General features: G+C 41.1%; 1 protein-coding gene across 3 annotated transcripts; it reads right to left on the reverse strand.

The window, feature by feature from the left end:
• Window positions 1-581: 581 nt before the first annotated feature.
• Window positions 582-22,481, reverse strand: Nudt13 (nudix hydrolase 13). Of its 3 annotated transcripts, none has more exons than XM_051174473.1 (9): window positions 22,410-22,481; window positions 17,594-17,686; window positions 12,420-12,559; window positions 9,873-10,007; window positions 7,553-7,659; window positions 5,133-5,258; window positions 4,325-4,436; window positions 3,505-3,659; window positions 582-1,340 (listed from the first exon to the last, which is right to left on the reverse strand). In XM_051174473.1, exons 2-9 carry the CDS (start codon window positions 17,674-17,676, stop codon window positions 1,140-1,142), a joined length of 1,059 nt encoding a protein of 352 aa, XP_051030430.1. In that variant the 5' UTR covers window positions 17,677-17,686; window positions 22,410-22,481; the 3' UTR covers window positions 582-1,139. The 3 variants fall into 3 exon arrangements, with proteins under 3 accessions (XP_051030430.1, XP_051030429.1, XP_051030431.1); XM_051174472.1 differs by having other exon boundaries at window positions 22,325-22,481; XM_051174474.1 differs by lacking the exon at window positions 17,594-17,686 and having other exon boundaries at window positions 22,325-22,442.
• Window positions 22,482-25,821: the final 3,340 nt, after the last annotated feature.

Below are 25,821 nucleotides of genomic sequence, written 5' to 3' on the forward strand. Positions count from 1 at the left end.
GGGTGGTAGTGGTGGTTCAACACTCCTTCAGTTGAAGCAGTGTCCTCTGGGCATGCAGATTCAGTACTGTCTTAGGTTTAGTCTCTTCCCTGGGTCACAAACTGAGCCAGTGAAAGAGCTGGAACCACAACACAGTCTTTCAAATTATTTAAATCCCTTTTTGGATTTAGCTACTTCGAAAAACAAACAAACAAACTCCGTTTGCCTATAGAGTATGCTGAGGAAGAACTTTGTTCCCACTTTCCTCAACCCTTCAGAGCTTAAACAAAAAAACAAAACCATAACTTTGGGGCTGAGGACATGCCTCTGTGGTGAGCACTTGCCTTCCATGTATGAGGCCCTGGGTTTGATCTCCAGCAACAGCAACAACTACTAAATGGTCAACTTTAACTACCACATATAAGAGTATACTCTTATAGGGGCTGGAAAGGTGGCTCAGAGGCTGTCATCCAGAAGGCCCAAGTTTGAGTTCCATCATTCACAAGGCAGCTCACAAGTCTGTCACTGCGGTTCCAGGGGATGTAACACCCTCTTCTGGCCACCACAGGGACTAGGCATGCATATTATGCAAAGACATACATGCAGACAAACACTTGTAATAATAAAATTTAAAAAGGAATATACCTACATACAAATTCAAAAACATTATATTATGCTATTTTTTCTGTGAGGACAGAAGCAACTCAAATGTGCGTTAAGATTTGTTAATAGTTTAGATACTAAGATAAATTACCCCAGGCACATTTGTCAGTTCCTGTAAATGCAACAACCATAAGCCATGTGCCTGAAGATGTATGCTCCTACAGCCTTGGAGAAAATGGCTCACATCTGAATGAATCAGTACCCTTCCCTCAGCTCATCATTAGCATTTCATCAATCAACTCTGCTCCTTAGGGGTTTTGTTCTTGCCTCATCCTCCAAAGCAGCTGGGACAAGTGCCAGCACAGGATGCTTTATCCTAGTTTCACTGATGTTTTTGGTTGTCTGTTAATAGGAACCTCTTTTGGCAATAGGAACTTCTCAGAGCTCCTCTGCCTTAGGAGGCTGCCCTGGAGCTGGCCTTGCCACCTTCTATTGTAGTACATCTCTGGCATGCCTTTCAGCAATGCCCGGGAGGGATCTAGACAGCTTGATTTGAGTTAAGCAGCCAGGGAAGAACAGGTCTGCCTTTCCACCCACTTTTTAATCATGTGGTGGGCAATAGCTAATTTGGGAGGCAACAACAACGGGAGAGCATCACTCTGCTGCTGAAGAAAGGAACCCTTTCTCATCAGGGCTATGGCTACCTCATCAAGACTGAACCAGGCAGCTGCTTCTAGTTCTCTCTGGTTTACCTGGATCTGAAAGACAGGGGGGCGGGAGGGGGAGAAAAATTAGGAACTATAAAATTTAAAATACTAGGCCAAAAGTGAGAAAACTCATATAAAACTATGTTTTCTTAAATGATAACACCCGGCATTGATGGGCTAGGTTAAAATCAGTTCTCCATATTGTCAGGAAAAACAATAGAGAATCAAATGTATTTTTACATAGTTCTCTTTAAAAAGATAAAATAAAAAAAATATCCTATCGTACAAGGCTAACAGCATTTTTTTAGCCTAGTTTCAACCCCCAGTATACATACACATAAAATCCCCAAGTACAGATACTAAAATATTGAGTGGTGAGTTATAATTAATTGTATAACTCTTTCAATTAAACAGCAGCTGCAGGGTCAGCACGATGGCTCAGCAAGCCAAGCCTGACAACCCGAGCTTGGTCCTTTGACTCACACGTTGAAACGAGAGAACGGGCTCCCAGAGCCTGCCTCTGATTTCCACATATGTACACATAAATACACTTGTACAAATGTTGCTCTCTCTAAAGGATAAAGGTCAATGATGACAAAGCAAGAAGTAAAGTAAACACAGACTGTCCCAGGAAGTAGAAGCAGATTATCGAGCCCATAAAAACCAGAGGACAGAATAGGCAAACTGGTAGTCAGGGCCTTTGGTGACTTCCATCTGTCAGACATGCTACAGACAAACAAGGTGGATTTAGGGAAGATACCAAAGTCCCTTTCAACCAGAAGTTCCTATAGCTTTATATCATTAGTCCCCAATATCCTGAATTCTGTGAGGAGTAAGATCAATCTCCAAATTGCTAAGTGAGGTATGTGTATTCTGTCTCTATAAAAGGTACCATTAAGTTGGGTGGTGGGGTACACCTTTGATCCCAGTACTTGGGAGGGAGATATTGGCAGCTCTCTGTGAATTTGAGGCCAGCCTGGTCTACAGAGGGAATTCTAGGAAAGCCAGAGCTGTTTCACAGAGAAACCCTGTCTTGGGATGCAGGACCTCAAAGGTGCACACTACCACTGAACTCCAACACATGTCTGTGCTGAGATCCTTACATAGTTTGTATATTAATCTTTTTGAGATATTTACTCTATAAACATTCTCTCACATCCCACAGGGTGTTTTTTCATTCTGTGTTTCCTTTGCTGTATAGAAACTATTTTTTCTTCTGAGACAGACTTTCTCTGTGTAGCACTGGCTGTCCTGGAGTCTTGGAACTGGCTCTATAGACCAGGATGGCCTCAAACACAGACCATACCTGGTCTCAGCTGCATGGTGCCACTAAAATGGTCAAAGGTGTAGAAGCAAAGAGTAGAACTGTTCCTAAGGTCTGGAAGGAGGGGGAAACAGGGAAGCAGTGATCAGAGGATATACAGTTTTTAACAGAGTAAGTTCTGTTAGTAACCTACAGTTAGAAATATTCTGTTGAATACATTAAAGTGAGGCTTATATTAATTGCTCTTAGCACAGAGGAAAAGCAGGAGGACAGAAAATAAAGGGTAAGTTCATGATACCTATAATGATGCCTGATTGGCGGCTCCTGATATATGCTTATCTCTAAACCCAGCAACTTAGAAGCATTAGAGGTCTGCAAATGGGCTAGAGATGTGGCTCAGAGGTTTAGAGCACTGGCTGCTCTTTCAGAGGTCCTAAGTTCAATTCCCAGAAATCACATGGTGGCTCACAACCATCTATAATGAGTTCTGGTATGTAAGCATACATGCAGGCAGCACACTGCATACATAATAAATACATTTTTTTTTTTTTTAAAAAAAAGAAGTCTATAGACATCTGGAGACATGCCATTTTAAAAAACAAACAGGGTCTCATGTAGTCTAGGCTGGCCTTGAACTTCTGATCATCCTGCCTCCACCTCCCAAATTTTGGTTTACATGGTGCTGTGTACATTAGGCTCACATTCTACCAAGTGAGCCACAACCCCTGTCCATGGGTAGACTCTGTGTTAATTATACTATAACAAAGCAGCTCAAAGGGAAGCAAAGGATATATGCAAGGGAGAATGATGACCATTTGTTTCCATTCTCAAGGGCAAATTCCTTCAAGGTACTGATTACCTTCTATACCTCCCTATGGCCCAAACAGTACTCCTTAAGGCACATGTTCAGAAAGTGCTCTCTGTCTGGTGAAGGGAAAGTTAAGAATTTACCTCTGTCTGCCCTGGTTTCACCGTTGCATGACAAGCAATCATAAGCGAGCTGTTGGGAAAGGGCCAGTGCTGGGATGAGAAGTACTGTAGGTTTTCCACTTCCAGACCCACCTCTTCTGCAACTTCTCGCTGGACAGCCTCTTCCACACTTTCACCTGAAAGCACTCAGATTAATTCTAGACAGGCCTGGTGCAGGAAAACTGTATGTTATCTAATGTGTGAAAGGAGTCTGAATGTGGTGCTCCTGCGAGTGTTCCAAGTCGCAGTTCCCAGCACAAGGAATCAGCCCCTGAGTATAGCAAGTGTTCAAGTCTAGTGGGTTGGTTAAAATGCAGGTGAGTGTAGCAATGGGAGAGGTTACTGCTCCCTTCAGCTGGATGACAGTGTCATGTCTCACTATCCTGAAACTTTACCCAGTAAACTAAAAGAGATAACAGCATAAGGAAATGTAAGTAAGCACAGAATTCTAGTTAGCATCATTGTGTGCTGAAAGACTCAGGGAGAAGTACACTCATGTCTGAAATTTGTTCATAAGAAATAAGATGGCCTGATGGACAGGCAGACAAATGGGTAGATGCATATGTGAGCAGAGTGTAATACAGATGATAGAAACGAGGTGGTGGGTGTATCACTGTATCGCTCTTCCAGCTATGCTGTATGTTCCAAATGTTACCTCCTGTTAATGTAGGAAAATTGTATATGATTCCAGGACAGTTTTCTTGACATGAGAGTGAATATTTGTGACTAGAAGCATGATGGCAACAGGACAAATTGTTTTCTTTTCCACTCTCACCTGCAGCTCCTCCCCTAAACTCCTTACCTATATCACAGAAGCCTGCCAGGGCAGAATATAGTCCCTTGGGAAAGGAGCTCTGGCGGGCAAGTAGGCACCGGGCCTCATCTGTCACCAGTGTGATCACCACAGGGGCCATCTAGGAAAGGACAATGGAAATTGAGATGTTGGCATTTGGAGGCCTAGAAGGCAAAAGGAGCAGGCAATCATGGAAGCCTTCTGAGCACACAGGCTCCCTTCCCCGTGACAGAGTGGTGGAAGCCATCTTGGAATACTGCCTCAATTTCCTTTTTCTACTCTTCAGTTTACATAGCAAATTCTAGGATAGCCAGGGCTACATAGAGAGGCCCTTTTTCAAAAATCAAAGAGAAATATTTTTTAGATAAATTTATTTATTTTATTGAGACAGAGTCTCTCTACATAGCCCTGGCTGTCCTGGAACTCACTGTGAAGACCCGGTTAGGGTCACTCCCAGAGATCTGCCCACTTCTGCCTCCCAAGTGCTGACTACAATGCCTGCCTGTTTACTTTCATTTTATCCGCATGAATATTTTTCCTGTATATAGGTATGTGTGCTACATGCATGCCTGGTGCCCAAGGAAGCCAGAAGAGGGTCTTGGATCCCTTGGGATTGGGGTTACAGAGATTTTTTGAGCTGCCAAGTGGGTGTTGGGAATCAAACCTTGGTCTTCTGGTAGAGCAGCCAGTGCCCTTAACTGCTGAGCCATCTCTCTAGCCCTTACTTTGGTTTTTGTGAAAGTATCTCAGGTAACCCAGGCTGCCTTTACCTCCCAAGTACTAGAATTGCAGGTATGTCCCACCCCATTGTCCCTACCTGTGGATAGTAGATGATGTTATTGGAAAGACACACTCGCTTGCTGCCGGCCATGTTCTTCTTAGTGGGCTGCCCACTTTTGCTACAGAACTGGTGACCATTGTGCCATCGGAGAAGAGCCTGAGCCTAGAGACATAGAGGAGGGTCCGGCTTTAGAGAAAGGTGTCTAGACCAATTCTTGGGGGTATCTTTTTCTAGCTCACTCATTTCAAGGAAGTTGTTTAATTGTATTATCAATAAAGTGTTGCATCTTGGGGGGAGTACATGTGTCATGGTGCATGGATGGGTCAGAGGAATACTTGATGGAGTTGGCTCTTCCCTTCCACCTTTACAAAGATCATTCTAGGTCATCAGGCTTGTATGGCAAGTACCTTTACCTGCTGAGCCATCTCACTGGTCCTAGTTCACCTATTCCAACTGGTATTAAACTATAAAATAAGAAAATGGCCTAAATATATTGTCCTAGCATTAAAAAAATCTAAAAGAAAACATATTTTATGTATTTAAAATTTTTTTTGCAGTGCTGGGAAACTACAGCTTCACATTTACTAGGAAGTAATTTTTCATTGCACTATATCCCTAACCTACAAGGTATTTTGAAATACACTATGAATTGCAAATGTAATCCATCTTAAAAAGAAAACATTTCAATTTCCATTATGGTTAAACATTTCTTTCATACTTATTCCTCCTCAATGAAGTTATGATTTTTTGAAAACGTGTGTGTGTGTAACTGTAGGTCAGAGGACAACTTGTGGAACCAGTTCTTTCTTGCTTTCCACCTTGAAGTGGGTCTCACTGGCTTTGCTGTGCAGTGTGCTCGAGGCCAGTGGCCCCTGAACTTTCAGCCACTCTCTTGCCTCTACCTGAGATCTTGCGATAGGAGTCCTGGGATCCCAGCGCACACTGCAGCATCTGGCTTTTCCATGGGTTCCCAGGATGAAACTTGGGTCAGTTTTGCATAGCAGGTACTTTCACCCACAGTTTCTACAACTCAAGTTGTGATTTTCCTTTTCTATAAAAAAAAAATGCTTAGGAGTTTCTCCTTAATTTAGAACAGACAATAAAACACCACAGCAGACAGGTGTGTTGGTGCCTGTGTAGATGCCTATAATCCCAGAACTGGGGGAATGGAGCTCAGAGGACCAGGAGTTCAAGGCTGTCCTCTGCTATATAGTAAGATGAAGGCCAGTTTGGGCTACCCAAGATTATGTCTTTAAAATTAAAGCAACAAAAAACCATTAATAGCTAGTATGATAACTGTTGTCAGCTTGACAGGATTTAGAATCCCCATGGAAATAAATCTCTGGGCATGTCTGGGAAAGATTATCTAGAGAGGTTCACTGAGGTGAGAAGACCCACCCTAATTGTGTCTAGCAAAGCATCATTTCATGGGCTGGGGTCCTGGCTGGAATAAAAAGGAGAAGCCAGACTGATCCTCCATCACTGTCTGCCTCCTGACTGTGAATATAATGTGACTCCCCGACCATGATGGACTGCACCCTGGAACTGTGAGCCATAATAAACCTTTCTCTCTTGAGTTGTATTTGTCAGGGTTGTTATCACAGCTGCAGGAAAGGTAATTCATACATCTAATATGTAGTCAACTCTGAGTTCAACCCTAGTACCACATAAACCAGGCAGGTAAGGGCATACTTATAATCCTGGTAATTAAGAAATAGAGGTAGAGGGATCACAAGTTCAAGGTCATCTTCAGCTACATAGTGAGTTCAAGACCAGCCTGGGGTAGATAAGACCCTGTTTCAAAAAATAAAGATTAAAAAGCCAACAATAAAAATTAACAAGTGAGATCTAAAGTTGTGAGAACAAGTTATTAAAGCAATGTAAAATTATTTCTTATGTAAAAAGATGTATATCATGCTGTAGAGAAAAATATTTATGAGGTTGGGCTGAAGAGATGGCCAAGTGGTTAAGAATAAGAATAAGAGTACATACTGCCCTTGCAGAGGACCAGAGTTCAGTTCCCAGCACCCATGACATATAACTTGCCGTTCACACAACTCATAACTCCAGCTCCTGGGGAGCTGGTGCCCCTTTTGGCCTCTGCAGAGAGCTACACTCAATATGTACAATCTACATTCAAGCATACATGCACATTCAATTAAAAATAAAAAAAATTAAAAAGCATGTATAAAAAATCTGTAAAAATATATTAATAATTAATAGCTATCAAAATATATAGATCCAGTTGACATGCTGTTACGAGGCAAATCTTCACAGCAGCTCTGCTAAAAGTAAAACAAGGAACGGTGAACCATCTTTCACAGTACACTGTCTTCTGCTAATTAATGTACAGGAAGGTCTGTGATCCAAGAGAATCTATGTGTCACCCCAAGGTTGTATTTGCCAGTACACACAACTTTGTTCTATTTCCTATGGAACTGAGAAACCAGAGCTACCGTGAATAGTAAGGAGGAATCCATGGAGTTCAGCTGAAAAAGAGCCTGCCTCAGCTTGATAAAAGAACCTCCGAGCTCGGCTTCCATTTCAGATTTTGGCAAGGAGACTAGGAAATTAGAAAAGAGAATGTGATTAAACAGATGTCCAGCTTTGCCTTCGAAGTCCATCCTGTCTAAGCTCTGCTTCCCAAACTTGTCTAGAGACTCATCTAGGGATTTGGGAAATTACCCAGGCCCCCAAGCTTCTATTTGGAGAGAGAGAGAGAGAGAGAGAGAGAGAGAGAGAGAGAGAGAGAGAGAGAGAGAGAGAGAGAGAGAGATCCCAAACATGAATTTTGGAAAATTAAAAAAATTGAACAGATTCTTAGGGGTTTGTTTGTTTGTTTTTTGGAAAATGTTAGTGTATAGTATTTCATAAGATCTGTTTTAGAGCAGTCAGGACCAGCAATACCAATCCTTGGAAAGCATAAAATGGGATATCTAAGTTCATCCCACAACCATTACACTTACACCCCAGACACAGAAGAGAGGAGAGCATGGGAGGATCCAAACTGACCAAAGTGGAGGGTGGAGGACCATGGAAACAGCTTATGAAAAAAAATGCTATCACAATTTTGTTTGTTTTTGAGACAGAATGCTGTGCAGCCAGGCTGGTCTCATGTAGATAAGGATGATCTTTAACTCTGCAAGTGCTGGGATTACAAGTATGTACCACCATGTACTACAAACCACAACATCACTGTAATTATACAGCTCCATATCATGAGACAACTCAGAAGAATCAAGAATTCTTCTAATGGATAAAACCAATACAAGAGTTGTATTTGGCGTTATAGTTTTGTGAATGAATTAGTTGTTTCTTGCTGTAGATTCTTTCTGTAGCTTATTCCTTTCTGTAACAAACTTAGGATTTACTTCCCAGTTCAGTACCATCTGATCATTTACTGGGAACAAGTTCCCCATGCAGTTGGAGTTTACAGATTACACTCCCGAGCTATGTGTAAAACCCATTCTCCATTAACAGGTTCTAGTTTACTGATTATATTCCTTAGCTATGTATGGGGCCTGTTTCCCACTATCAGGTCCTTGTTCCCCTCTCCATTGCAATAGCAGAGATATGCCTTCCAGCAATTACCTTTATTGATGGGCATTTTGTCACTGTTTAGGGCCCAGGCAAAAGCATCCTATCTAACACATTTCCAGATAGCCAAGGACATAGACAGAATTACTACAAGCCCAAAGTTGTTGATTCATAGCTACTTCGATGGATAGAAAAAATAAATATGCCCTGATTTTACCTCACTGGTAGACAGAGACAGAGAAGCAATAACCTAAACTAACCCTGCACTAAAAGATTCTCAAACTTCTTGTTTTATTAACTCAAAATTTTAGCTCAGAAATTTCCTGCTTCCTCCTATTTCCCCTGAGAAGATAAAGACAAAGGTAATCAGCCCATTTGCTCATCCTCAGGGAAAAGTAAACTTTCCTGAAGGCCTGGTGTAAGTAAACTTTCCTGAAGGCCTGGTGTGTGTGTGTGTGTGTGTGTGTGTGTGTGTGTGTGTGTGTGTGTGTGTGTGTGTGTGTGTACCTGTACCCCCAACAACTGGGGAGAAACAAAGAAACAAAAAAGAAACAGAGAGAGAGAGAGAGACAGAGAAGAAGAAAGGAACATGCAAAGGAGCAATTGCATGTGAGCCAATCCCTTTCCCCTCAGACTTTAGTTCTGATACTTATTTTTAGTTCTTTTTTTGAATCCTGAGTGAAAAATTTAAAAGCAAAGTCCTTTTAAAGTTTTTGATAACCATGCCAAACTTTGCTGTTTTTTTGTAGGGTACCTCTCCCCCCCCACTCAAAAACTTACTATGTAGGCTAAGCTGGCCCAGAACTTAAAATTCTTTTATATGCTGCCATATCAGGTTTTGAAGACATGAATTTAAAATACTTATTAAATAGTTAAGATATTTTGTGTGTGTGTGTGTGTGTGTGTGTGTGTGTGTCCACCACTTGGACAAAAATCATTACACCTTGGTTTTCAGCCAGATGCAAGCCTGTTATCCCAGCACACCGAGGCTGAGGCAGAAGGACTGAATCTGAGGCCAGCTTAGGCTACATAGCAAGTTTCAGGCTATCTAAAGTTTAATAGCAAGTCCTTTCTTATTTTCTTTTCAGTGGTGATAATGGCTAATAGTGTTTTTATATCTTTATTTAAAGAGAAAAACTGATAATGTTTTTGTATGTGTAAAATTTTCTTTGAAATGGTATGCAAAACCTAAAGTCTGAGAGTGGCAGGGAAGTACCTATTAGGAAAAGGAATACACACCATGTTTGGAGGCTGTGCTATTCAGACCTAGATCCAAAGCAAACCATGCTTTGTGCTGGTTGGAGCATCCAATCAGTACTGAATCTTCTATTCTTTGGGAATCCTGTCCAAACTTACCCAGCAGCCCTTCCAACTCTAGTAACAAAAAAAGAAGAGAGAGAGAAAAAGTGAGATACAAATTTTAGTCACATCACCACAGCTATGTGAGGCCCACAGGAAATACTTCTGCTTAGAGTACATAGTTACGACCTCACAATCAGCTGGTGTCTGTTATAGAATACCTCTTACATACCAAAATTTGGGTGTGATCAAATCTTTTAATACTTTAAATAGCTCTTGGTTGCTTAAAATACCAAATAACAATGCAAATATGTACTTGATTGTTTTACACTGTTGTTTAGGGAATAATGAAAAGAATGAACACCTGACCATAGTTAATATATCATAGATTTTTATTTTATTTTATTGGTATTTACCCTCAATTTAATGGTTGCAGATTTTTTCCCCCCTGCTACTGGGATTGAATCTAGGAACCTCATTGTGGAGGTCTGAATAAGAATGGCCCTGTAGGTTCCTATGTTTGATACTTGGTCACTAGTTGGTAGAACTATTTTGGAAGTATTAGATGTGGCCTTGTTGGAGGTATGTTGCTGCAGGGAAGCACGTGCAGTGCGTTCTCTGCTTCCTGGCTTTAAGATGTAAGCTCTCAGTTACTGCTCCAGTGCCATGCCTCTCCTCCATGACACTCTCATTCCTCTCAAATGGTAAGCCTGAAATACACTCTTTCTCTGTAAATTGCCTTGGTTGTGGTGTTTTATCATAGCAACAGAAAAGTAACTAAGACACTTGTGTATGCTGGTCATATATCTACCACTGAGTCACATCCTCCTCCACTCAGAATTTTAAAAAAGTATGCTCAATCCATACTTGAGTCCCAAAAATAAAATTCCCAAATCTAGAAGCGTAGATATCTAGCTGCATGTACTAAAAAGGGTCTCAAAATTAATTTTATTTGGGGCTGGAGGTATAGCTCAGCCATTAAAGGCTAGTGTAAGGAGTATGGGTTTTTTCGCCCGCAGCCAGTCTTGTCCCGCCGTTGCTCTTGTCCCGCCATCACACCAGCCCCAAATAACACATAGAGACTCTGTATTTGATATAATCTTGTTGGCCAGTTACTAGTTTCTTATCGGCTAGCTCTATCTTAATTATTAACCCATTTTTGTTGATCTATGTATTTCTCTTACCGGGGAGCCGGCCATTACCAAGGAGTGAGGCAGGCGTCTGGTCTCCCCGGTCTTGGCTCCTCCTTACTACTTCCTATTTCCTCCTTGTCTCCTAGTCCCTCCTATCTTCCTTTCCTATTGGCCAACAGTGCTTTATTCATTAACCAGTATGAGAAACATATATACAGAATGACATCTCCCATCAGGCTAGGCTCAAAACCATTTAAAAAATTAATTTTACTTGATTTTGGCTTAGTCAAAATCAAGTTAGGATGCAAATATTTTTTTAATTTATTTACTTTTATTTTATGTGCATTGGTGTTGTGCCTGCAGGTAAGTCTGTGTGAGAGTGACTGATCTTGGAGTTACAGACAGTTGCTGGCTGCCATGTGGGTGCTGGGATTTGAACCCTGGTCCTTTGGGAGAGCAGTCCCACCTTCACCTTCTTCACCACTGAGCCATCTTTCTAGCTCCTAGGATGCAAATCTTAAACTATATAAACTGCAGTTACCTGAGTCTAGAACTCATTAGCTTAAGGCAAGGGTGGAGAATCTTCTCTGTAAATAGATAATATTTTATAGTTTATAATACAGTCTGCTGTGATCACTCAATTGCCATTGTAGCATAAAAGCAACTGGACACAGTATGTTAAAGAATGAGTGTGGAATCTTACAATACAATTTCATTTACAAAACAGGCAGTGGTCCATACCATTTGAATAGGAGCTACAAGGACCTCTGTTTAAGGCACTCATGGCTCATATCACTACCAAGAATAACTAGCAATTCAAGTTCATACAATGACTTATTTAGTTAGTAGAAATAGTTATGTGAGCTTGTGATGGGGGATGTCCTTCTGTATGCTGTGAATATGTTTCTCCTATAGGTTGATGAATAAAGCTGTTTCAGCCAATGAACAGTCAGGATTTAGCTAGGTGAGAAATCCAAATAGGAATAGAGAAAGGTAGTGGGCAGAGACAAGGAGATGTCATGTAGCTGCCAAGGAAGAAAGAGGCCCAGGCATCACTGGTAAGCCAAGACCACGAGGGGATACACAGATCAATAGAAATGGGTTAGTAGCTAAGAGAGAGCTAGCTAATAAGAAACGAGCCTTCAGTCAAACAATTTATAATTTAATATAACCCTCTGTGTGTTTATTTGGACTAAATGGCTGTGGGATTGGGAAGGACAGAAACTTCTGTTCGAAAGCTTGCGTTTCAAGAGCTATTTGAAAAATGCAAGGATATTTTTTGGAGCTTCAATGTAACCTGAATTTCACCTAGTGGCAAGGCGTCATCTCTCCCACTGGTGCACCTTGACCTTACCTGCTCGGCTAAGCTGGGGGACCAGATATCTATGTCCTGATGCCTGTAGCAAAGGAGCCAGATCATGAAAGAGGTAAAACACTCCGGTCTGTTGAGCTTCCCTGCAGGCCTCATCATCTTCCTTCAATTTAAATAGATACCTGCGTTTAGGAAACAAACTACTGAAAGACCATACTTAGGCTAGTGAGATGACCAAGCCTGACAACCTGACTTCAGTCTCCAGAGCCCACATGGTGGAAGGAGAGACAATTCCTTCAAGTTATCCCCTGACCTCCACATGCTGTGACACATACAGATACAGCCCAAATTATATAAACAAGCAGACATGGTTGTCTCTCATTCACTTGGAGGAATTCTTAACTCTCCTGCACTGTATGTATGTATGTATGTATGTATGTATGTATGTATGTATGTATGTATGTATGTATGTATGTATTACACTACTAGGCAAGTTCTCCAATTCTCTTCTTACCTTTTATCACTAAGTTGCCCTAGTTGGTTTTGAACTCACTCTGTAGTCCATCCATGAAAGCCTTAGCTTATAGAGTAGCTGAGATTAAGGGTCTGTGCCATTGTGCCAAGTTTCATTAATTTATTTCCATCCCAGTTTGCTCTGAAGTTGAGGTGGCTACAAGCAACTGTGCACTCTGGTCTTTACCCAACTTCTCCCACCTATCCTTGTGTGTGCCACTGTACCGTTTGTTCACTGTTCATCTCTCCAGAAAGACTGGTTTCTTTAAGGACAGGGTCTCCTATTCTTGGCTTTTCATCTTAGTAATTAGTATATAAAATAGCTTAGTTCAACCAGTATTTATTGATTTGAACTTCAAGGGCAATAAATACTGAATTAAATCTTAAGGAACTTTGCCAGTGTTATACAGTAAGGCAAGAATTTGTAGGCAGTGGACTGAAAGGTTAAGGAGTATGGTCAAAACATCAGCACAGAATACCCACAGATGGGAGCAAATTGCACCTTTAGGAATTCTCATTCAATCTAGGGAAGACAAGGCATACATGTAATGATCAGTGCACATGTGTTTCAGATGTTTCAGACATGAACTCCTTTGGCTCTGTAAGTGTATCAGAGGAACCACTGGTAAAGCCCATTTTGACTATTGACATATTCATAATGATAATATTTTCAGGAGCCAAAAAAAAGTAGATTAAGAAAACTTACTGGACTGGGCATAGAGGTGGCACATGCCTTTAATCAAACTCAGGAGGCAGAGGTGGTGGATCTCTGTGAGTTCCAGGGGAATGAGGGTTATGTAGACCCTGTCTCCAAAACAAAAAAAAAAAAAAAAAAAAAACAAAAAAAAAAAAAAAAAAAAAAAAAAAAAAAGAAAAGAAAAAGAAATACTGGTTTATCAAAAGAGACAATAATAAAGCAAGTTCTAGGCTTTCCTAGGATCTTCATTTAGTGTGGCTGGAGTTTGTCCACAAGCTCAAATTGAATCAGAGTCTTTAAGATTCAGTGGTGGAAGCTGGGTGGTGGTGGCATTTGGGAGACAGAGGCAGGTGAATCTCTGTGAGTTCGAGGCTAGCCTGGTCTATAGAGTGAGTTCCAAGACAGGCTCCAAAGCTACAGAGAAACCCTGTCTCGAAAAAAAAAATGGAGGAGGAGATTATTCAGTGTCAGTGGTGGGGCTGGAGAGATGGCTCAGAGGTTTAGAGCACTGGCTGCTCTTACAGAGGTCCTGAGTTCAATTCCCAGTAAACACATAGTGGCTCACAACCATCTGGGATCTGGTGCCCTCTCCTGGCCTTCAGGCATACACACAGGCAGAATAAAAATCTTAAAAAAGAAGATTCAGTGGTGACTTTTAATTATTTTAATCATTTTAATTATTAACCAGTTTTGCTGGTTAAAACCCTAAAACCAAACTATGGGTGTATCTCAGTGTTAGGGTGCTTGTCAGGCATGTGAAAGGCCCTGGGTTTGATCTCCATACAGAAGGATCAAAAAGTTAAGCCCTAAAACAGACTCTCAAGCATATGCCATATTTTGTTAAGTAAGTGGGAAATGTTTTTACAAGTGTTTTCTTTAAGATATAGGAACGTGTGTAAAGGCAGCAAGCAGAGTTGGCACTGCATGAAAACACACAACAGAACTAACACCACATTGGCCATGCTAGGAATCCCATCCACTGGTGAAGAGGATTTACAAAGAGCTCTTTAGAAACAGGGCCAACCTGACTGGTGGTGGCACATACCTTTAATCCCAGTACTCTGTGATCCCAGCACTTGGGAGGCAGAGGCAGGCTACAGAGTGAGTGCCAGGATAGGCTCCAAAGCTACACAGAGAAGCCCTGTCTCGAAAAACACAACAACAACAACAAAATAAACGGAGCCAAAAGAAACCCAACTTGTATATTTAAACTTATTTTAGGTGACTGTAGCTTCCAGGGTAAAGAATAAACGTATGTACGTATGTCAGAGAGACAAGGGCCACTCCAAAGTTACCAAATACAAACAATAGAAATACTGATGCCTTCAAAGACAGTAGGACACTTTGCCTCAAAGATCCTTAAAATAAAAACACTGACGTTGAGGTCTTCAACTAATGGCCTCAACAGATCTGGTGAGATCCAAAGTCCAGACACTTCTCAGTAAAGACCTCAGTTTCTCCCTTTCATTATAGTACCATAGATGCCATTATACTGACAACCAAGTCTGAAAGTAGTTATTTTTAAGCTTTATCTGATTTTTTTTTTCTAGTCAGGGTCTCTCTGTGGCTTTTGAGGCTGTCTTGGAACTAGCTCTTGTAGACCAGGCTGACCTCAGTCTCAAATTTACAGAGATCTGCCTGCCTCTGCCTTCCAAGTGCTGGGACTAAAGGCATTCACCACCACTATCCAGTTGAGAAACAAGAAACGATTTTACACACACACACACACACACACACACACACACACACACACACACACACACACACTTTGGTTTTCCCAGACAGGGTTTCTTTGTGTATACTTGGCTGTCCCAGACTAGCTAGCCTCAAACTCACAGAGATCCACCTGCCTCTGCTTCCTGCGTGCTGGCATTAAAAGCATGCACCCCCATCATCAAGCTAACTATAATTTATTTTTATTTTGTTCATTGGTGTTCTACCTGCATGCATGTCTGTGTGAGGGTGTCAGAAGCCCTGGAACAGGAGTTACAGACAGATATGAGCTGCCAGTGGTGGTGAGAATTGAACCTGGGTCCTTGGGAAGAACAGATATTGCTCATAACTACTGAGCCATCTCCCAAGCTCCAATTAATTTTTATCAAAAAAATCAATTATCCCACTAATCAGAGGAAAAATCCTGTTTAGAATTTTGGAATTATCTAAATAGTATTGTGTATCAATATACATTGAAAGGAATATAGGTATGCATAGAAAAATATGTGAGTGGATACAGAACCAATCATAATTACTCATTTGTCATCTTTGTTTTTTTTATTTATATTTATTTTGAGACAAGATTTCTCTGTGTAGCCCTGGTTATCCCTGGAATTCAATCTGTAGACCAGGCTGGCCTAGAGAGATTTACCTGCCTTTGCCTTCTAAGTGCTACGATTAAAGGCATGCCAGGCCATTTGTAGTCTTTTGTTGTTGTTATTATTTCTTTAAGGATTTATCTACTTTTATTTATGTGAATGTGTGTTTTGCTTGCATGCATGTGTGTATCATGTGTGCCTGGTGCCTCTGGAAAGGGCCTCTCAGAAGAGGGTGTAGAATCCCTTGGAACTGGAGTTAAAGATTGTTGTGAGCTGCCATGCAGATCCTGGGAACCAAATCTGGGTTTTTTTTGCAGGAGCAGCAGGTGCTTTTAACTGCTGAGCCTTTGCTCCAGCCTGAAGTGTGTAGCTTTTTTGAGAGAAGGAGGGTCTTGAAGTTATTCTTGCTGTTTCAGGAAATAAAAATATACTATTCAATATAGTTTAACTGTGTTAAAAATCACACCAAACAGGTCTGTTTTAACATCTCCCTCCCTGTGCATTCATCTAACAATATCAGTGCCTGTTATGTGGGAAGCACTGTCTCAGGCAACAAGATACCACAGAAGAAAGTCAATGTCTTAGCTGGGTATGGTGATACACATAGGCAGTCCCAGCACTTGGGAGGCTGGAGCAAAAGAACAGCTGGTCAAAGCCATCCTGAACTATATATAGTAAGACACTGCCTCAAAAAACCAATAGGGGAGTAGAGATGACCAAGACAGTAAAGTGTTTGCTATGCCAACATAGACTCAAGTTTTGATCTGTAAAATAATAATAATAATAATAATAATAATAATAATAATAATAATAATAAAATAAAAAAGCCGGGCAGGGCACTATAATCCCAGAGCCAGGGAGGATGAGACAAGAGGATCCCTAGGGCTTGCTAGCTAGTCAATCAATACTCTCTAGATTCAGTGAGAGCCCCATCTCAAAAAACAAAGTGGAAGACTAAGCTCTGTAGTTAAGCACACTGGCTGCTCTTCAGAGGACCTGAGTTCAGGTCAAGGCACCCACATAGCAGCTAACAACCATCTATACTCTTTCTCCTGGTTTTTGTGGACACTGTACACACATGGTACACAAACATATGCATGCCAAATTCCCATATACATAAAACTTTGGAAAAATAAAAAGTAAAGTGGAGAAGTGATTGAGGGAGACATCTGGTCAACCTCTGCCTCCATATGTATATGCGCAACCATGTACACTCACCCTTCTCCACATGTGTAACTATAAATATGTACACACACAAAAAATACAGCTAGATCCTGTCTCAAAACAAAAACAGTAACAACAATTAAAAAAAAAAAGGACAAAGTCCTTTTTTCCTCCTCCTTCTTTTTCTCTCCTCCTCCTCTTGTTCTTGAGAGAGAGTATGCATGTAACGTGGGCTGACCTCAAATTCTTTATGTAGATGAGGAGGATCTTGAATTCCTGGTCCTTCTGCCTCCACCATCTACATGCTGGGATTTCAGGTGTGCATCACCACTCTTGGGCAAAAGGACAATGTCTTATTTGAGTAGAACTTACAGTCAAGAACATTTTCAGTGTTGGAAATTTATTATTAAATGTCTTTCAGCTATAAATATGGATATTATATGCAATTTTTATCTTGCACATTTAAATCTTAATATAGGATTTTAAGAGTATTTAATAGACCCAAAATAATTAGATTGGTAAGAACTCACTGTGTCCTGGTGACATAAGTTGACAGCAGCCTATAGCACCAAAAAGATTTCCTCCTGTAAATTGTTCCAAAATACAGAGACATTGTTGGGCTCCTAGAGAAAATGGAGGTTTGTTTTGTTTTTAGGGTCACAATATGTACTTTAAAATAATAAATCAACAAGAGCGCTATAGTTTAAGCCAGGGCAGAATCATTTTACAATATTAGGGAAAAACAAACAGCAGCAACAACAACAAAAATACCCAAGACTCATGTGAACAGAAAATTGAAACCTGTTCTGCTGAGCTCAGAAGATATGAGAATCAGCTAATTAACATGAATAATGTGCTTCCTCCTTCACACTGTGGAGCTGTTGATGGGAAGTGCTGCAAAGTCAACCATCTCTCTCCCCTTCCTTATTCCTAGGTAGGGCCATGCCTGGGTCTTAACAATATGGTGTTAGTGGAAATATATATGTCCCTTCTAGGATGAATCTTTAGCATTGAATGTGGCTTCTCCATCCTCATTTCCCCCTTTGCTTAGGAGACTCCAATGGAAAGGAAAGTCATTAGACGGATCTTTGATTCACACACAGAGAAAAGCTCCTCCATCAACCAAAACTCTTCTGCATTGGACTGTTGGTGAGAAGTGAACTTTGACCATATTGGGTAGGGGTGGTATGGGGTCATGACAGAACACTTCCATAGCATGTGCAAGGGTCTGGATTCAATCCCTACAACTGTGGGTAATAACAGAAAGGAATTCTTAAAAAGAAAGAAGGCTTCACCATATTAAGAAGCTAAAAGTTTTTAATTTTTTAAGTTTTAGTTCTTGAAATTGAGGGCAGGGTCTGGCACTTGCAAACCATGTACTCTACCACTAAGCTACACCCTCCGTCTCCTGACCACTGAAATATACTACGGTCGTTAGCATTATCTTTGATAAAATAAATGACAACTCTGGACAACTCTGAGATGTCTCCAGACTCCTGACCAAGTTTCTCATCCATAAATAACAACATTCTAGACTGGTGACGTGGTTCTATGGATAAAGGTATGTGCCACCAAGCCTGAGGACCTGAGTTCAGTTCCCAGCACCCAATTTTCACAAGTTGTCCTCTGACCTCCACAAATGTACCAGGGCATACACACATATACACAAAATAAATTTAAGATGTAATAATTTTTTGTTTTTATCCAACTTCTCGGGCTGGGCATGGTGGAGCATACCCACCTTTAATCCCAGCACTTGGGAGGTAGTGAGTTTTAGCATTCAGGCCTGCTTCTTGATTGCACAATTATGAGTCCCTGATGACTAATCCTTGAATAGTTTTGGTTGCAATCTATGGCCCTGGTGAGGCTAAAATATATTTGGCAAATTAGAGTCAGTGAAATATTAGGTGCTGATATTACTCAAGGTCATTTAAGAAACAAGAAAACATACAGTATGAATAACCTTCACAGAAGGTAGTATGTACTATGTGGGTTAAAAAACACCCTGAGATGCTAACAAAGGCATAACTAAAGATATGTGTTTAAGGCTAAATTTTATAGCTCATATATAACTCAGAAATGTACATAGCTCTAATATTTTAAAGTTAATTTAGGAATAACTGCTAATGTGTTAAATAAAACTTCTTTTACCTAAAAACTCTACGTCTAAGAATCTATCCCAGGGAGGAAAAAATATGTTTAAGAGTGTTAATAAAGAAGCCATGTGTTGGTGGCACATGCCTTTAATCCCAGCATTTGGCAGAGGCAGGGGGATCTCTGCTAGTTCAAGGCCAGCCTGGTCTACAGAGTGAGTGCCAGGACAAGCTCAAAAACAATACAGAGAAACCCTGTCTCAAAAAAAAAAAAAAAAAAAGAATGGTAATAAAGAGTATAGGGGCTGGAGATTACTCAGCATCCCAGCACCCACATGTTAGCTCACAGCTGCCTGTAACTCCAGAGCCAAGGAGTTACATGTAACTCCAGTGCCCTCTTCTGCTCCACAAGCACCAGACACACATACACATGTATAAAAACATAGTTGTTTATGAATGAACATAAAAGAAATAAAAACTTTTAAAATTATGATATTGGGACCCAGCGAGACTGCTGCTGTGCAAACTTGATGACCTGAGTTTGATTTCCAGAACCACAGTGGAAGAAGAAAATTGACTCCCCACAGTTGTCCACTGGCCTTCATATGCATACTATGCCAGTTTAAATTATGATACGGTCTGGGGATATAGCTCAGTTGTAAACTACTTACCTAATATGCATGAGGCCCAAGGTTTGACCCTCAGCAACCCCTCAAACGTATGATTAAATGGAATAGTAAGTAGCTTCTAAACAGAGAATAATGTGTGTAGTAACAGCAAAGAGTAATTCATAATATTTGTTTTTCAGGATAGAGCACGAACACAGTTCAGAAATACCCAAGAGGCAACGGGGAAATGCAGGCCAAAGAGTATACGATTTCAATTGGACAGGATATGTAAGTTCTGCAAATCTGTAGCACTGATGGTCATCATATATATATACTTGAAAGACACTTGAAAACCTCTAGGAGACATTAAATGCCCTCACCACAATGAACAACTATAAATATGTAAGGATATATACACATACATACATACATATATATATATTAGCTTGGTTTATTTAACAGGATGTGCAAATATTGAAATATTACATTATATACTACATTTTTTTTTATCAATTTATGATGATGATGATAACTTTTTAAGATGAGTCTGGCCTGGAAACAATATAGCCTAGGCTGGCTTTCAATCAGAGGCAATCATCCTGTATCAGTCCCCTCCCTCCAAGTACTGAGTTAACACACATAAGCCTCCACACCAAGCTTTATTTGCCTATTATATCTTCAGCTAGACAAGTGGAAAAGACAAGTAATATTTAGTTGGTCACCATTACCTAATTCATTTACAATGAAGAGAACAGATAAACCATTCCAGTATACATAAATTACATATTTTTGTTGTTGTTGTTATTTTGAAATTGGGTCTTAGCTTCAGTGGGCCAGGAAATTGCTATGTAACCCAGGTTAGCCTTTGAACTCATGGCAATCCTCCTGCCTCTGACTCCACAGTGCTGTGATTGCAAACATATAATACTTCATTCATCTGGAGTTGTATGGACTTTTACTTTTTATTTGTTTTGAGAGGTTCTCATATAACCCAGGCTGGCCTTGAATTCACTGATCCTACTGCTATCAACTACTGAATGCCAGGATTATGGTTAGACATTTATATTTTTCAAATGGCTAGAAGTATACAGACCAACCTATAGACAGTGGCTAGTTTAGGAGAAAGGGAAGATGATGATGGTTGAGAAGGGTACATGCAATTAAACTGTTCATTTTCACATGTACATTTGTGTATATATAGTATGTGTGTGTGTGTGTGTGTGTGTGTGTGTGTGTGTGTGTGTGTTGGGGGGGTTGCTATAGGCACACATGTGCCACAGGACACGTGTACAGATTGGAGGACAACTTCAGGTGTTGGATCTTCACCCCCCCCCACCTTATTTTCAGCCAAGCTGTTTCTATTGTTTGTCCCTGTGTACACCAGGGTGGTTAGCCTGTGAGTGCCCAGGAAGCCTCCCCTGCCTCTCCTTTCGTTGTAGGCATGCTCAGATTACAGATGTGTGTTTTTGCACCCAGGTTTACAAGGGTCGTCCTGGGGAATCAAATTCAGCAAGCATTTTACCCGATGAACCGTCTTCCTAGCCCTGTCTTAAATGTATTTATTTTTACTGATTTTAAATTTCATTCATTTATTAATCTTGAGACAAGGTCTCACTTTGTAGCCCAAGCTGGCCTCAGACTCATGGCAGCAACCATTTTGCCTCAGCTAGAGGGGTTATAGGCACTGAGACACGATGCCTAAAATTTAGGCATGTGCACATATTCTTTTTAAGAAACAAATATGTATAACTAAAACAGTAGTTCATGGGATAATAGCTGGATTATTTCTAGGCTACTGGAATTCCTCTGGTGAGGTTCGTAGATCCTGGGAAATGCAAAAGCTACTTCGTTGTAGGGGTAGCTACTACCTAGTCTGCATGGCCCACTGTATGGCTGCCTAGTGTCTTGCCCAATTTCTGTTATTAAATTAGTTTTAGCCATTTGCAAATTGTCATGCCCCGAATACTCAGGAATTTGTCACAGAGAGCTGCGCTCCCTCGTGGTGTGTGTGTGTGTGTGTGTGTGTGTGTGTGTGTGTGTGTGTGTGTGTACAAAGAATTACAGATGAGATGAAAGGTAACACTGTTTTGACCTAAAACTAACAAAATACATGGCATACATTTCTCATCTTGCTCGCCTTTCCAGAAGGCATAAAGCATAACAAAGAGTCCATCCGAATCTTCACGGATGCCCTCACCCTGCAGAGGTATTGGTCTTTGTGTTTGGGAGAGTCCTGGTAACATCCATTCCATTGTGGATTTCGACCAGTCTGGAGAGGATGAGATGCCACCGTGATGCAGCCTTCACGGTCTTGGTTATATGAAAAGCTTTATGGTTTATTTCTAAAGATCCCACCACCACCTCAAAGATTAAGAGAAAAGGTGAGAAATCAGAAAATAAACTGAGGTACTCAATGTTGAGTGCAAAAAGGTCCGGTTTCTCGAGATTAGAAACACTTAAAAACTCAAACGCTGTAGGCGAGGGCGTCTGCCAGTTCTGGTTATGACTCCTTACTACATCCTGGTTGCACTTAGAACAGGTTTCGTTTCACTGTACTCACTCTGAATTCTTTTCGGGGTGCTTTCTATGTCCCAACAGTCTGCAAACCCCACGAAACGCTGAATGTCCAAGTTCAAATGGTTTACCTTTTCCCTTCCCTGTAGGACTGACGCTTCTGCCACTCCTCCCAGAATCCTCCTAAAGCTGCACTCTGGGAAACTTAATCGCTACGCCTGTAACAGAAACTATAATTGGCCAAAGACCATACTCTGCCACACTTCCCAGCATTCCCAGATAGATTAGCGAGGCCCTCTGGGAATTGTAGTTCAATTTTCCAGGCACGGAGTCATGTTTTCCAGGCACAGTCATGACCTTGGATAGCAAAGTTAACCACAGATGTCAAAACTTATAATGAAAACCACCACAACCAAATAACTTTCACAGTTTCCGGCTCTTCTGGTCTGGAGGTGTTATTCAGATGTTGCTTAGCTGAATTGGTGAGCTCCAGGTTCAGTGAGAACTGCCTTGACAAACAAAAGGGGTGAGCCATGGAGGAAGACATTCAATGTCAACTTTACCCTCTACACCCACACACTTGAACATGCATCCCATGGATACATGTACCCATGCACATGAACACACACACACACACACACACACACACACACACACACACACACCACCATCACCAAAAAACAACTTAATTTTTTTTTTTTTTTTTTAAAGGCTAGGAATTCCAGGCCTGCCTTTAATCCCAGGAAACAGAGGTAGAGTTCTTTGAGAACAGCCTAGTGTAAATAATAGGGTATAGGTTATTCAGGGGTGTGCATACTGAGATCCTGTTTCATACTGAGATCCTGTTTCAAAATAAATAAGTAAGATAGGGCTGTACTTAGGTATCTACAAACTTTTGGTATAATTCCTACTTTGATTATCAGTCAGACCAGACAACATTTGTTTAACAGCAATCTCCAGGAAAGCTAGTTGGGGATGCCTTCTTCCCACTGAAGAAGCTGCTTGCTTGTATGAAAAGCCATTGTGGTAGAACACTCATTCAAAATCTGTTTATTTAGCATCAGTTTTTCATATGTGGGTGTTTTGCCTGCAAGTGTGTCCATGTACATCTCTGGTGTCCTTGCAAGCCAAAAGGGGGTATCAAATGAGATCCAGCATGTTCAGGGTGGTATGGCCATAGACTAGAAGGGGGCATTGGATCCCTCTTCTGGAACTGGAGTTAAGGATAGTTGTTACCTTCAAATATGAGTGTTGGGAACTAAACTCAAGATTCTTGGGTGGAGAAGCCAGCGATGTTAACCACTGAGCCATTTCCCTAGCTCCTCAAAATATAATTAATGAGTACAAAAAATAATTCTGGATCTGTTAAAAGCACAGAATACATAAAAACCTCTATTCATGTGTAAACCAAATTCTATGGGAGGAAACAATAAAACAAGTAAATATACAGATGGTTGTATATGCTGAGGAGAAAATAAAACATATTAAGAGGAGTGATTTTGCTATTTTGTGTAGGATAGTTAGCTTCATTGTTTTTTCTTTGCTTTGGCTTTTGAGACAGAGTTACTCTGTGTAGTCCTGGCTGTCCTGGAACTCCCTTTGTAGATCAGGCTGTCTTCCAGCTTATTGAGGTCTGCCTACTTTTGCCTCCCAAGTGCTGGGATTAAAGGCATGCACCACCACTGCCCCATGATTAGCCTCATTGTTAAGATGACAGGGATAGCCAAATTAGGGTTTATGGGTAGAGACTTGTAGAAAAAATAAGGTGAGCTCCTGCAAAGGCCCTGGGGTGGAAATGTGCTTGGAAATTTAAAGAAAGGGAGGACTGGAGCTGGAGAGATAGCACAGTGGTTTAGAGTCCTAGCTGTTCTTACAGAGGACCTGGGTTCAATTCCCAGCTCCAGTAAGGAACCCTAATTCTAAGGGATCTGAGGTTCTCTTCTGACCTCTGAGGGGACTGCTTGAAAGTGGTACACAGATATACATACATGTAAAAAGAATACGTAAAGTAAAAAAGAAAGCTATTGGAGAGGAGGGCAAATAGTAGACAGGCAATAGAACACATGGGGCCTTATGAATGCTGAGTTCTTATGAAGCCATTATAACATTTGTGGTCTTATTCTGAGGGGCAGAATGCCACTGAAGGACTTAAGCAGAATAAGAGGACTTGACTTACACTTTAAAAGAATCATGGACTGGCATGGACTGGCAGTTAGACTGAAGGTAAGAAAGTTTACTAAATCTTGATGTAGCTAATATATATCTAGATTATTAGGAAAAGGAAAACAGACATTGTTAACTGGCTAGCCATTTTGTTTTTAATGGTGAGGGGAGGTCAGGTGTGTGATTGTGTGTGTGTGTGTGTGTGTGTGTGTAGGCCATTGGAAAATCTTTGGCATCATTCCTCACTGTCCACATGGGTTTTTGAGATAAGATCTCTCAGCCTGAAACTCTCCAAGTTGGTTATGATGGTTAGCCATCAATTCCTGGGGATCTGCTTGTCTCCCAAGCACTGGGATTATAAGTGCAGGCCACTGTGCCCAGCTTTTTTCCATCAAGAATGCAAAATGGGACCTCAAAATGGGTCATCAGGTAAACTACCTTGCTGCTAAGTCTGACAAGCCATGTGATAGGAGAGAAACAACTCCAGCAAGCCACTCTCTGACCTCCATCCACATCAGGGATATGGCACATACTCTAAATGTATTAATTAATGTAAAAAGTAGATGTCATCTAGGGAATAACCTAAGGTCAAACTTTAGCCTCCTCATGCATGTGCACTCACACACACACACACACACACACACACACACACACACACACACACACTCTAAGTTGTCATCGATAAAGGTTACCATTTACATTACTGCATTTCTATGCTCTCAATATACCCACACCCTTAAGGTACATGGAGGCAAGAGCCTGACTACTATCCTGACAAACAAGAAAACAGAGGCAGCTAAAGACGTCTCCAAGGCTATGCAGCTAATGTAGCCTAGGTGTTCTGCTTTCTCCACTAGGCAACACTGTCTTTAAAGGCACAAGCAAGCAAGAGCTGCCCTTTCTGCTGTGCCTTTTGATCTCAGAGAGCAGGACAGATTAGAGGCAGAGCTACAGCTTCCCCCTACCCTGCAGCTGGAGTGTTATTGTCCTAACAAACAGCAGCCTGGAGTAATTCATCAACACACATACAAGTTCCAAGATCCACTTTTCATTCTCAAACAGAAAAAAGTTCTTGTTTCTTAGTGACCATGCAGACTCAAGGGAAACCATAGAGTGGGATACTAGGGCCATTTCCCACCAAGTCAGGGCCTGTCCAGACACACAGCAGGAACCATTATGTAGCATTTTATGTGCAGTCCATTTATCAGTTCCCACCATCAAGCAAACAGTAGGTAGCCAGGCCAGCATCTCCCAGCCAAAGCAAACACCCTGCTCTGCCTGGGGTTGTCTGTCCCATCATGCCGCCTGTCATGGCTTCTTCCCAGAACTCATTACTGAGTATTTGTGACTACAGTGGAAACAGGAGCCCAGGGAGGGCAA

Source organism: Phodopus roborovskii, unplaced genomic scaffold (genome assembly GCF_943737965.1).
Source record: "Phodopus roborovskii unplaced genomic scaffold, PHOROB, whole genome shotgun sequence".
In the NCBI taxonomy this organism is placed as follows: Eukaryota; Metazoa; Chordata; class Mammalia; order Rodentia; family Cricetidae; genus Phodopus; species Phodopus roborovskii.

What these genes read in the sequence shown, in the direction of transcription:
- Nudt13 (XM_051174473.1), bottom strand. Translation starts at nt 17,676, where the DNA reads ATGTCTCTGTATTTTGGAACAATTTACAGGAGGAAATCTTTTTGGTGC. An exon ending in TAGCACAGCCTCCAAACATG is followed by an intron (nt 7,660 to 9,872) that starts GTGTGTATTCCT and finishes CTAATTTCCTAG; the next exon opens with TCTCCTTGCCAAAATCTGAA. An exon ending in GGCAGGCTTCTGTGATATAG is followed by an intron (nt 3,660 to 4,324) that starts GTAAGGAGTTTA and finishes GAGTGCTTTCAG; the next exon opens with GTGAAAGTGTGGAAGAGGCT.